This window comes from Procambarus clarkii, chromosome 40, assembly GCF_040958095.1.
Source record: "Procambarus clarkii isolate CNS0578487 chromosome 40, FALCON_Pclarkii_2.0, whole genome shotgun sequence".
In the NCBI taxonomy this organism is placed as follows: Eukaryota; Metazoa; Arthropoda; class Malacostraca; order Decapoda; family Cambaridae; genus Procambarus; species Procambarus clarkii.
Window position 1 is genome coordinate 18,039,901 of NC_091189.1, and position 13,361 is coordinate 18,053,261.

The 13,361-nt window shown below is 39.3% G+C and overlaps 1 protein-coding gene across 1 annotated transcript in view; it reads left to right on the forward strand.

Annotated features, from left to right (window-relative positions):
- The window catches only part of Ddx56 (putative ATP-dependent RNA helicase DDX56), a 34,606-nt gene extending 24,236 nt beyond the window's left edge, over positions 1 to 10,370 (forward strand). The window contains exons 9-11 of the mRNA XM_045741943.2: positions 1,211 to 1,388; positions 5,018 to 5,173; positions 10,083 to 10,370. Coding sequence (XP_045597899.1) covers positions 1,211 to 1,388; positions 5,018 to 5,173; positions 10,083 to 10,145 — 397 coding nt within the window. The 3' untranslated portion in view covers positions 10,146 to 10,370. The remainder of the gene's footprint in view (positions 1 to 1,210; positions 1,389 to 5,017; positions 5,174 to 10,082) is intronic.
- The last annotated feature ends 2,991 nt before the right edge of the window (positions 10,371 to 13,361 follow it).

Below are 13,361 nucleotides of genomic sequence, written 5' to 3' on the forward strand. Positions count from 1 at the left end.
CTTCATTACCTTACATATGTTAGGGGCGATCTCTGACAGCCATGTGTCTGCCCCTGTGTTACAGATTGCCAAGGTCTTCCTGCAATACTATACAGTCCTTTTATTTTACTTTCCTCTTTAATTTTGTATCATTTCACATAGGATAGGAAAAGCAATCAGCCTGAGACCCGATCCTTGAGGCATCCTACCATGAATATCTCTTCAGCCTTATTTCTCTCTTAACTATAACCCTCTTGTTTCCTGTCTGTCAGGTTCCTCCTTATTAATTTAATGTCTTATTAATTGCCTTGGCTTGCATCTCCATTTTGTATAAATGCTTTTGATTAGTGTAAATTTAAAATGCTCTCTGATAATTAAGGTGAAGGCAGTCTGCCCATCCCTTTCTTGGCTTATCTTGGTGGCCCTGCTTTTAAACTCTTACCAAGTTTGGCAGACGTGACTTTTCCCTCTTAACTCGTGTTACCCCTCCATTGCAAAATTTGTCCTCAACAGATGAATCACCATTCTCTTCCTGTTTAAAATTATTCAGTATACAAGAAATGCATTTTAAGGACACTTAACTACAGTTAGGTCCTCCTGTCTGTTTCCCATCTTAAATACAGGGAATATATTTGTTCTTTTCCAAGATTTCTGAGAGTTCTGTAGTCTCTAGTGTTTTATTGAAGATCCTGATCTGACCTGCTGCCTTAGCTACATTTAGGTGCTCCACGTCATATTATCTCACCAACAATTACAATACTATGCAGTCCTGCCTAATGTTCCTTCTTTTTGTTTGTTTTCTTCTGCTCTTGGTCATCACTCTGGTTATTTGTCATAGACCTGAAATATCTAGAGTTCTTTGCACATCTGAATTTTTCGTAATAACTATCCCTTCTGATCGTAGTTATTATGTTGAACTCTGTTGTTTTCAACGCTATGTGACTGTGTATTAGCTTGGGCTTGTCCAATGTTTTTGCTATTTATATTGCAACTGTCAGCAGTACATTACAAATGTGATGACCTCTGAAGTAGATGAACAGTAGAGTGTCATGAGACAGGACATAGTATAAGGATGTGTGCGAAACCAAGGTGATGCACAACTTTTTTTTTTTATGCCTGTTATTGGTCAGAACAATAAGTTAGCAGTTTTCATACTATTTAATTGCATTTTTGAAGTTGATGTATATTTTTGTATTTTTATTTAAATATTTCACTCTCGTTTTTCTATCAGATATCGTGCTCTTGATGCTTGGAAACGTTGCACTTCAATCGCTATCCGAGAAACGAGGAAAAAGGAACTTAAACAGGAGTTGCTCAATTCCAATAAACTAAAAAGTTTTTTCGAGGATAACCCAGGAGACCTTAAAGTTCTTCGACATGACAAATCAAAACATGGGCTTACTCCTATGGTAAGAAAATAGGCTTTGAATGTACAGTATATGAGTGTTTCACTCAGTTCTTTAGTATGGTGTAATTGGCTTCTGGTACAATGGGAATCTTTTAAGGTGAATGAGATTCATCATAGATGGCGGTCACTGAGGGTATGAAAATGGCTTTTTAATAATTTTGAATGGAAACTTTGTTGGTCATTCTGGACTGGATTCACCTAGCACCTCACTGCAGGGATCACTTGTATAGTTACCAGTATTGTGGATCCAGAATGTTATCCTGCCTAACGACATTATCCTGCTCTAGGACATAACTGATTTTAACTGTGGCAGCAGCAAAGTGTGTTAGCTCAGAAAATATTTGTCACAAAAATTGTGTGAAAAGTTTAATAATACTGTATAGTACAAAGTTTAATCATTTTAGCATATATTTAAAAATAAACATTGGGCCAAATCCCAGAAGGAAACTATTGGAAATGGGGGTGACTTGGTGCTCTGTCCTGGTACCTCTGTTGTTTACCAATTACAGTGGTACCTTCATTTTCAAATTTAATCCGTTCCCAGAGACGGTTCAAAAACCAAAACGAATTTTCCCATAAAAAATAAAGTAAATTGAATTAATCCGTTCCACGCCCCCAAAAATATTAACTTAAAAATACATTTTTATGCATACTACTACTAATATTTTGTACTACAGTATGTACAAGTATATCTTACCTTTTTGAGGACTCTTGTTGGCATGTGAAAGACGGTGAGGAAGGGGGGAGGAGGAGAGGTGTTAGTGTTTGGAAGGGGAGTCCCCTTCCACTATAACATCAGGCAGTGATGACTTCTCTGGGGTACGCTCTCTCCTATGTTTTGCAGACATACCACTAGGACCTGGTTGTGGCTCATTGCTTGCTTGTCTTACTAAGAATCTGTCTAGGGACATTTGTTTTTCCCTACGTTTTAACACTTGTCTGTAGTGAGACATCACATTGTCTCACTATGAATGATATCTTGTTTTTCCTCTATTGTCATCCTCACAACTATTTTCTTAGGTTGAACTTTACCACTGACTTTCTTGGCACCCATGGCGTGATATATAATAAGAACTTTTATGTTCAGAAACTAAAAAAACACAAAAACAATGAAATTCTTCACAAAGAATTTAAGCTCAGTCGTCACTAGGCAAGAGACATTCGTAAACTGAAGTGCGCCACGTGTTCGGTCGGCTCATACGTGTATCAAGAAACTCGAGCACCGAGGCAAACCTCGAATGCCAAGTCAAATTTTTCAAAGAAATTGAGCTCGAAAACCAAAAAATTTGAAAAGAGGGGCATTCAAAAACTGAGGTTCCACTGTACATAAATGATTTAGACAGGATTAAAGAGCAAAAGCATTAAATGCAAAAACATGCAAAACCTTGATGCAAAAACTTGGGTATATATTATTTCAGAAGACAGAAAATTGGTACAATATGACTTAGACTTTTAAAATGCAGTACAACCTCTATGGGACAAACCCCCAAGCTAGTTGCAGTGAGGAATTTATTGCAACCAGAGATGCCTTCAGGATGCATTTCCCATGCCCTATGGTTAATTTCATTTAGCAAAATTTTCATTGCAACCTTTAATATAATAGACAACTACCAAATGACCATCTCTGCAAAAAAATTAAACAACATCTAGCTTATTTCCCACATCCCTAGCCTCACTACTCATTTTTGAATGTAGCAGGGCCATACCTAAATGAAAACCTTGCAACTCAAAATAAAAACAAACAATAGAACTTGGTTTAAACATATTCAATAGCATTTTCAAGGCTTCAACTATTTCTTGTTATGTTGAGGCATCTACAGAAATAATAAAAAATGTGATTGGAGGCATATTAAGAGAGTTACCATTCATGTCCTAATATTTCCCACGTTCTCTGCTGATTTCACCAAGGAAAACATTAATTTCAACCTGTCATATAAAGGACAACTTCCAAGAGAACATGTCTGTAAGGAGATTTAACTAGGTCTAGCATATATCCCGTGCCCTAGCGTTGAAATTTCGTTTTCAAAGGAAAAGGACCCATGTTATAGTGAACAAAAACTGGGGAATCACAAAATTAAAGTGAATCATAGAATTTGGTTTTAAATATGCTCATTGGCTTTCCCAAGGCCCCAACTATTTCTTGTAATGTTACCTCCATCTTTAAACACGGTCCCAACATCTTAAGCAAATCCACACATTCCCTGCTTCAGCGAACTCTTGTTCGTCGAATTGGGTGAGTAAATCTGGCATGGATAGTCCGTGTTCCAACCAAAGAATTGCCAAATCGAGATCTCTTGAATCGACATTCCACTCCTCTGTATTCACTATAGCAGATGCTGCTTAAGGTAGACAAATGTATGGTTCTGAAGCCTGGGAAATGATAATAGAGTTATCAAATGTCAGCTAGACAATGATGAAAGGGCTATATCTGGATGTGAGAGAGATCTGGCTGTCTTGATTATTAGGAAGCTCGAGCCTAAAAATTAACGTACAGTATAACTGTTCAAAATATGGCAAATATTATTCTAGAATTCATAAACTGAAGTGTTAGTAATAAGAGATTTTGCATTGTTCTTCATCTTTAACTTGACCTTACTAGGCCACATTTGGATTAAGTAGATCACTTGACACCGTACAGAACAATTTATATAAATTCTTTAGAAAATATGCAGAGAAGGATGATACAGTTAATCCTTTTTAATTAAAGAAGAATTAGAAACCTCTTTTATGATGCATGTATATAAATGGATGAAAAGGTATAACAAAATATGTACAATATTAATAAGTTGCTAAATCCTTCAACACAAAGTAGAATATGTAATAATGGATAGAAATTGTATAAGTTTTGATTCAGAAAAGACTTGGGTAATTACTGGCTTGGTAATCGGGTTTGTGATTTATGGAACATTACAGAGTAACATAATATATGTAGGACTACTAGAGTGTTTCAGGTGCAGGTTAGACACACATGAATGAGTTTGGTTGGGTATAGATAGGATCTGCCTTACATTCGCCAATAGGCCTTTGCAGTTTTCACTATTCTATAAATCTTATATTCCTAACATATAATTATCTCTTCCTCATTGCCTGTCCAGAGATTGGTAGCTTTCTGTTGTTTTTTATGAAATCTCCTTTATTTGTATGTCTATATACAGACAGGATTAATGTTAAAAATCCTGTGGTAACAATGCAAAAATTAGGGTCTTTGCAGTGCATTTCCATACTAATTCCTTTAAGATTCGGCCTCTTCTCTAGCTTCTTTTACATAGAAGAGCAAATAGAGCAAATAAAAGTTCATTAAACTTGCACACATATTCCGAGAGTTTACAATATTGTATTGCTTATACACACAGAAATCATAATAGCGTGATACATCAAATAATGCCACATTACTGTATTGCTTGAGTGTGAGTACAGTAGAACAGTAGTGTTGTTCCCTGATGACAGTTACAAATATTTTTATTTATGTTATGGGTTATATTGGATTGGAGCAAAGCTACATGCTGTGAGCCTTTATGCCTTTCTCAGCAACAGCAAAAGCACCAACTCAGAGTTTTGTTACAGGAGAAAGTAAAAAATATATTAAGTGTGCTGTTATCGGTATTTTAATTGTTACAATGTCTCTTCTAGACTCACCTGAAGCATGTGCCTGAGTATAACATTCCTGTTAAACTGCGGAATGTGTCGAGGGTTGTCAACAGGAGGAAAATTAACAAGAAAGCTCCGAAAGCTGATATGGACAAGGGCAAATTCAAACGAACTACAAAAACCCAGCAAAAATACATGGTAAGGAATTATTTTGTGATACTACTGTCTCCACTCGATCATCCGGACTATATGGGAAGGACCCCCAGCCGGATTATCACATTTTTCGGATAATGGTACTTTTTCACCTACGAGTCCAAAAGTGACCATTTCCAACTATTTTTATACTACAAACAACATAATTTGAATTGCCTTGCCACATACAATTATTAAATATTCAACTAGAAACCTCAACTTACCTTGTTGGTGTTCGTCTTCTTGATTGATGCCACACATCTTGAAGTTAAAAATTCTTAACAATTTACGTAACCTATACTAACACAACAGTAAAATTAACACTTAAAATTACTGTACAGTTCATTAAGCTAAGTTAGTTTTGACTGCCAGCTGCTGAAGCCTCACTGGTTGAGGGCATTTGGGTTGCCTGTGAGGCCTCACTTGTTGAAGGTGCTTGCTTGCACCTCACTTGTTGAAGCGCTTGCATGCCCTCACTTGTTGAAGGCGCTTGGCTTGCCTGTGACGCCTCACTTGTTAAAGGCGCTTGCTTGCGCCTCACTTGTTGAAAGCGCTTGGCTTGCCTGTGGCGCGTCACTTGTTGAAAGCGCTTGGTTTGCCTATAATGCCTCACTTGTTGAAGGAGCTTGGCTTGCCTGTGGCGCCTCACTTGTTGAAGGCGCTTGGCTGCCTGTGACGCCTCACTGTTTGAACAACACGTAACTTGTCTTTAATTGCTAGGACAATCTTCTTCTCTTAACACTTCCAGAACCTAATCTAATCTAAATCATAAATGATTTAGAAACTAAATATTATTTGCTCTAGGTTATTAGAGAAAACGTTTTGCTCTGATGCATATCAATTAAATGTATTTGCAATATGAGGTACTGTACCTAGTGAATTGGAAATACAGTATATATAACTTCATTAACTGCAACAAGTTAAAAAATGCTTTCCATGTTCGTTGATTTCTTGTTCGATTTACTCTAGCAATTATGCCATAGTCAACAGCCACGTTAGAATCCGTATGAAAATTGTTAATTATTCAGCCAGAAAGCTGCATGAAGGAGTGGTAATGCACAGAGATTCTGGTGTGGCATAAATGCAAGTTTTTTTGTGGGAAGCCCCCTACGGCTCCCTGGAGCTATCAGGCTGATATATGTTATATTAGTCTGGTGCATCAGTCAATTGGAGCCAGAACCTGGCCCCCTCAGAGAGGCAAAGGGAGCAATGGCCTATAGAAACCCCCATGTGGTGAGGGGCATTCCATGTCTGCCATCGACCGGGGATGGCACCCAGAAAGGTAGGCATAACAAAATAAAAAACCCACTTTGTAAGAAAGAGCGATCAAAAACTGAACAGGGAGACAGAACTTGCCCTACAACTTAAGGAAACAAGCAAATGTCACACCTCACCGCTGCATCATCGGTGCACAATCCTCCCCTTCCCAGGAGGGAGAGGGGGGAGTCCCGGACCCACTGCGCCGGCTACCTGTCCCACCCAGTTTGTTGGCTGTTGTGGTCTGGAGCGAACGTTGACCACAATATTATATGCAATAGGCCTCATATTAATATTATAGGCCTCAATATTTCTATGCAGTTGTGTGCCTTTGTGGTGTGTGAGGCGCAGTGGCCAGGTGTACTTTGATTAGTACTGGGGCTGCATATGCTCAGGGTTCTTTTCCTTGGGTGCCCTGTAAGTACTACCCTTGGGTTCTAGGGTTCTCTTCCATAGAACGTTTGGGAACCGCTTCCATAGGGGTCCTTGTCGCTCAGCTCTTACCCCGTCCTTGGGGCCAGCTGGGGTTTTCGTGGCTTCTGTTTGGCCTTGGGTAGGAAGTGGTATCATTTGCTGGTAGGAGCACAAGGTATGGCACAGCACGCCTACCTATGCAGCAGCTGGTTTCTGTTCCTTCTGGAGACTTTGTCTTTTTGTGGAGTTTTTCTTTTATTTTTATTTTCTTGCCTGGAGGGGGGGGGGGGGAAGTCTGCCTGGTTTGGTTATTGATCCACTTCTGTTTGGGTGGCCCTCCTCTATGCCCCTCATAATTGGACATGTCACAGGAGTTCAGCTTTTGCAGTTTCCCTTGTTAGTTTGGTCCCAGCCGGTTTTGCAGTAACTTGCCTGGGCTTCCCGTAGCTGTCAGCCTGTTGGCCCTGGAAATCCCCATTGTTTGGTTCTTCTTCCCCATATTGGGTGCATTTGGAGGTTCTGGAGTCTTTCTGGCTGGCAGACTGCCCTTTCCTTTCGTTGGGGGCGTGGCATGGGTTCTGTCAAACCTGCACGCTTGATTGGTAAGGAACTTCTTGCGTTCTGCAGGTTTACCTGGGCTGAAAGTTTGAGTGCCTTAATTCGTGTTTGTTTGGCCCTGTGCTTCCTCAGGATGTTAGCCTTATGCAGCTGCATGTGCACGTTCCTCACCAACCCAACCCCAGGCCTCTAGGGGTCGGGTTGGTGCGCTTATGCTCTCCTCCTGTGCAGGGGTTTCTGCTCTTTTGGTCCTGGTGGTAGTTTTGTTCAGTTGCAGACTTCTCCTTTTCTGGTGAAGAAAGAGACAGCCGCTTTCCGAAGGGGTCCTTGGGTCATTGATGCTTAGTTGGTCAGGCCAGGGGTGCATCATGTGTTGTGTCCAGTTACGGCTCTTTGCCATTATTTGCGCGCCTTGGCTTCTGTGGCCGGGGATGCGCTTTGGGTTGATCCGGTTTCCCTAGTTCCCTGTTCCAGAACTCAGGTCTCCCAGGTCGTCTGCATGATCATTAAGTCTAACCAGCCTGCGGTCTACCCTTGTGCCCGCGACATTTGTAAGTGCCGCTTTGACTGCGGTGTTCGGCAATGTGTCCTGGGTTGCCATTCGGGCGCAGGGATTTTGGAGGTCGAACCAGGTCCTTGCCAGGCATTATCTTGTCAACGTTCTTGGTCCTAGTCGTCCGTATGTGGCTTTGAGTTGCTGGTTGCCACCAGTTGTCACGACTTCGAGTTGAGTAGCGATTGGTGTCCGCCTCCTGGGTAAGTCCCTAATTCCTTTTCTTTTGTGATGTAGCTCCTGGGAGCCGTAAGGGCTCCCCTCAGAAAACCAGCATTGAATGTAATGAAACGCCATTTTCTGGGTGAGCCTTGGAGGCTCTCTGGCAACCCTCTCTCCCTCCAGTCGGCAGTTCCATTTCCTTTTTGATGTTCAGCCACCAAACAGGATGCCTTGGGTAGCCGGCATGGGGGGGGGGGTCCGGGACTCTAGGAGGAGCTGTGTGCGAACAAGTATCGTGGCGGTGAGGTGTGACGTTTTCTTGTTTCCTTAAGTTGCAGGGCGAGTTCTGTCTCCCTGTTTGGTTTTTCGGTCGCTCTTTCTTACCAAGTGGGGATTGTTTCGTTATGCCTACCTTTCTGGGTGCCAACCCCCCTCCCCCCGGTTGATGGCAGACATGGATTGCCCCAACCACATATGGGGGTTTCTATAGGCCATCATTGCTATCCTTGCCTCTCTGAGGGGGACCAGGTTCTGGTTCGTGGTCCCTGGTAGGTTGAACTACAATTGACTGATGCCCCAGACTAATATAACATAAATCAGCCTGATAGCTCCAGGAAGCCTCCGGGGTTCACCCACAAAATGGAGTTTCATTACATTCAATGCTGTTTCCTATTTCTAATTAAAAGAGCAGAAGAAATGGATAATTTGAGAAGCATGTGATGTGTTGGAAGAGTAGCTAGCCCTTAGTCCTTGCACTGTGCATCATATCCTCGGATGTTTTTAGGTACTGTGCAAGATTGGAACTCCCACAGGTACACACGGTTCACATCTGCTTCCTCAGCTTTCCTGAGGTGTCCAGTAAACAGATGCCACCTTGGGAAAAAATTTGCAAGTCACCTTGGCTATAGGCCAGTAGTTCTGTAGCAAGAGAGCAATCATGAGTGGAGAATGTGACTCAAGCGCTCAATTCAGTCATGCAGCTCTGACAAAAGTTCTCTTACTTTTGTCTCTTACAAATTATGAAATTAATAAAAACCTGGACCTTTTTGTGTGTGGCTGGTGTCCTCCGGTGCTTGACTTGTGTTACCTTCTTTAAAGTGTTTTGAGTAGTCTGGCCCTTGTTATCTTTTTGCATGGATGGTGTTGACTGGCAAGTCTAATCCCTGGGTTCCTTCCTCACTTTGCTTAGAGAATGATTTTCTGGGCACTATGTGATAGTTCTTTCATGGGTTCCTGTTCTGTATTTTGCATCAGAGTCAGTCCTTCCAAGAGGATTTGGTTTCCCATTTTCCTGTGGAGGACTTTTCTCCTAGTGCCAGATGTGTTTTTCCTTCTTTCTCATCCTTCCTTGTGTCCTGTGGCTGTTCCATCAATGCCCTGCTGTGTTTTTTTTTATCAACATCTGTTTTATACTATTGTTTGTTTAGATAAACTTTTTCCCTATATAGCTAGCAATCTCTCCTTGGTGGTGGATTGACAAATACACACTGCTGTTTCTCTATCCTTTAACTATATGGTAAAATTATTTACAAAGTTACTTGTCATGATGGTGCTAGGAGTTAATTAGATGCTGGCATTTGAGGAGTGTTCTAGGTAAACCCAGGTAAAGGTAAAGTAACGGTAATGCTAAAGGTAAAGTAAAGGTACTAGGTAAATCCAGCCCTGCTGATGATCAACTTATTGGCTGCTCAGAAAGAAGTGTACTAATCCACTAATCTTTTTTTTTTCATGGATGATGCCGTACTACCAACACTGGACGTATTCCAACCACATGATCCTTTCCTCTGTACTTCCTCTGTAGTGTGATCATACTTCTTGTTACTAAAGGATATTAATTAATTTTTCTTGTGATGAGTTTGGGGTTCACAGTAGTACTATTCCATACATTAAAAACTGCAGGTAAAAATTTGGAGTGTAATGAGATGGTTTAGTCATATTGAAGTAAAGTATGTTCATTACTTATCTTTCCAGAAAAGAAAAGCTGACCCTTTGCAGAGCATGGAGTTTTCTGGATTCAAGAAGCAGAAAACCTGATTGTCAGTAACATAAGTTAGCTGTTTGTTGATTGAGATATTTTCAATCTAGTATCATAAAATTGTTTATTATATAGTGCATTTCTTGTCATGATTTGTTGAGGATGTTAATGGTGCATGGTGAGAGGAGAGTGATCCTTTCCCAGGCACAGTGAGGCAAGGAATTCTTCCTGGCATTTGTGTCACTTTATCTGCACTTTAAAATTCAATAAATATGTTGAATTTAGGACATTTGTAATTTAACCAACACCTCTGCTGAGTTTTGTGTTCATTTTCTAAATGTTTTTATTAGATAATTTTTTGGGGGAATGTCTTTAAATAAATAAATATAAAAATATATATATATATATATATATATATATATATATATATATATATATATATATATATATATATATAATATATATATATATAATATATATATATATATAATATATATATATATATAATATATATATATATAATATATAATATATATATATATAATATATATATATATAATATATAATATATATATATATATATAATATATATATATATATATCGTACCTAGTAGCCAGAACGCACTTCTCAGCCTACTATGCAAGGCCCAATTTGCCTAATAAGCCAAGTTTTCCTTAATTAATATATTTTCTCTAATTTTTTTATGAAATGATAAAGCTACCCATTTCATTATGTATGAGGTCAATTTTTTTTTATTGGAGTTAAAATTAACGTAGATATATGACCGAACCTAACCAACCCTACCTAACCTAACCTAACCTAACCTATCTTTATAGGTTAGGTTAGGTTAGGTAGCCGAAAAAGTTAGGTTAGGTAGTCGAAAAAACATTAATTCATGAAAACTTGGCTTATTAGGCAAATCGGGCCTTGCATAGTAGGCTGAGAAGTGCGATCTGGCTACTAGGTACGACATATATATATATATAATTTATATATATTATATATATATATATTATATATATATATATATATATATATATATATATATATATATATATATATATATATATAAATATATAATATATATATTATATAATATATATATATAATATAAAAAACATGTCAATTTTTTTAAAAATATTTGTTGTAATCTTATAGCATATTAATTATAGTACTTATAGTAACTATTTGGTCAAAAGTACCAATATGTGATGATGAGCCACCAAAAAGTCAGTTTTTGTACTTGTAATTGTACAGTCTGGAAAAAATAATGCTATAAACCAAACTTAAACATTCCTAGGCCTGGTATAGCACATTAATTAGACATAAGATACCATGTATTAAGCTTAGGATTCTTCAGAGAGGTTAGATTAGGTTCTATATTTATGTTGCAGTTAAAAAAAAAGTGTTCCATTTGGCAAAATTCAATAATATAAAACATCAGCTTTTTGGTGGTCCATCACTACATATTGGTACTGTTGACGAAATAGTTACTATAAGTACTGTACTATTATTTTAGGGGGCTAGGCTGACAATATAGGAATAATTTCCAATTTTGTAATTTATGTTGAAGAAATTCCTTAAATATATAAATATTTTTTTTATATTTGGATCATATTTATCCTATTTTTGTTACCTTATACAAATTCTGAATTACATTTAAGTATGAACAAATTTCAGATTTGAACAAAAATGAACAAATTACATTTCAGTATGTTAGTACAGCTTGTCAAAATGTTGTTTAACATTTTGTTGCTTTGGGCCCGTGAGCGCCACACTACCCCAGGTGGTGTTTGGCATTTAACGGGGGCACGCGGTAATTCTGAAATGTGTGATCGCTTTTCAACTTTGTTACCTCAATTCTCGACCTAAGATATTAAATTTGGTATCAATGTGTTCGCAATAGAATTATCTAGAGGCGTAAATGCAAATAAACTCCAAAAGCTCAACTTACCATCCGCAGCAAACAGAGAAAGTTAGAGCGAATTACCCAGGATAGCGCAAGAACAATAAAATGTGTACATTCTTTTCACTTTGGTCACCTCAATTCTCGTCCTAGGTCTTTCATTTTGGTATCAATGTGTTCGCAATAGAATTATCTAGAGGCTTAAATGCATCTAAACCCCAAAAGCCCGGCGTACCACCCACAGCAAACAGAGAAAGTGACAGCATGTTACCCCCATGAGGGCTAATCAAGAGCAATAAAATGGTATACTCCTTTCAACTTTGTTACCTCAATTCTGGTCCTAGGTCTTTCATTTTGGTATCGTTGTGTTGGCAATGAAATTATCTACAGGAGTATATGTATATAATGCCCCGCTAATAAGATGAAAGTGGGCGTGTTACCCGGGAGGCGCAAGTGCAATAAAATGTGTACTCTCTCTTTACTTTGGACATCTCGATTCTCGACCTAAGCCTTTCATTTTGGTATTGTGTTCGCAATGAAATTCCCTACAAGATGTATATGCATATACTGTAATGTCCAAAACCGCGGCTCGCTCCTCCCGAAGTCGCCGCCAATTTGCAGCCGGAAACGACGCAATGCTGCGTCGTTTGTGGACAAAAGTGTTGCACCGCATGCGCGAGACCTGCACTACCCCAGGTAGGTATCAGCGTTTCACGGGAGTGCGCCATAATTCTGAAAAGTGTATACTCTTTTCAACTTTGTCACCTCAATTCTCGTCCAAGGTTTTTCAATTTGGTATCATTGTGTTTGCAATAGAATTCTTTACAGGACTAAAGGCATATAAAGTCCAAAAGCCCGGCGTACCATCCACAACAAACAGAGAAAGTGAGTGCGTGTTATGTGATCAACCAGGCTGTGACTCATACGTCAGGCTGCGAGCAGCCGCGTCCAACAGCCTGGTCGATCAGTCCGGCAACCAGGAGGCCTGGTCGACGACCGGGCCTCGGGGACGCTAAGCCCCGGAAGCACCTCAAGGTAACCTCAAGGTAAGGTACCCGGGAGGGTGCAAGAGCGATAAAATGTGTACACTCTTTTTACTTTTGTCACCTCAATTCCCATCCTAGGGCTTTCATTTTGGTATCATTGTGTTCGCAATAGAATTCCCAACAAGAGTATGTGCATATAAAGTAAAAAAACGCAGCGCGCTCCACCCTCTGACAAGATGAAAGTGGCCCAGAAAGAGAGCGCTGCGCCACCCCCAAGGCACCTCTCAATACATTAGAGAATGCGTTAATACTGAAAAGTGTATTCTCTTTTCCACTTTGTCATCTCATTTCTTGTCCTAGGTTTTTCAATTTGGTATCAATG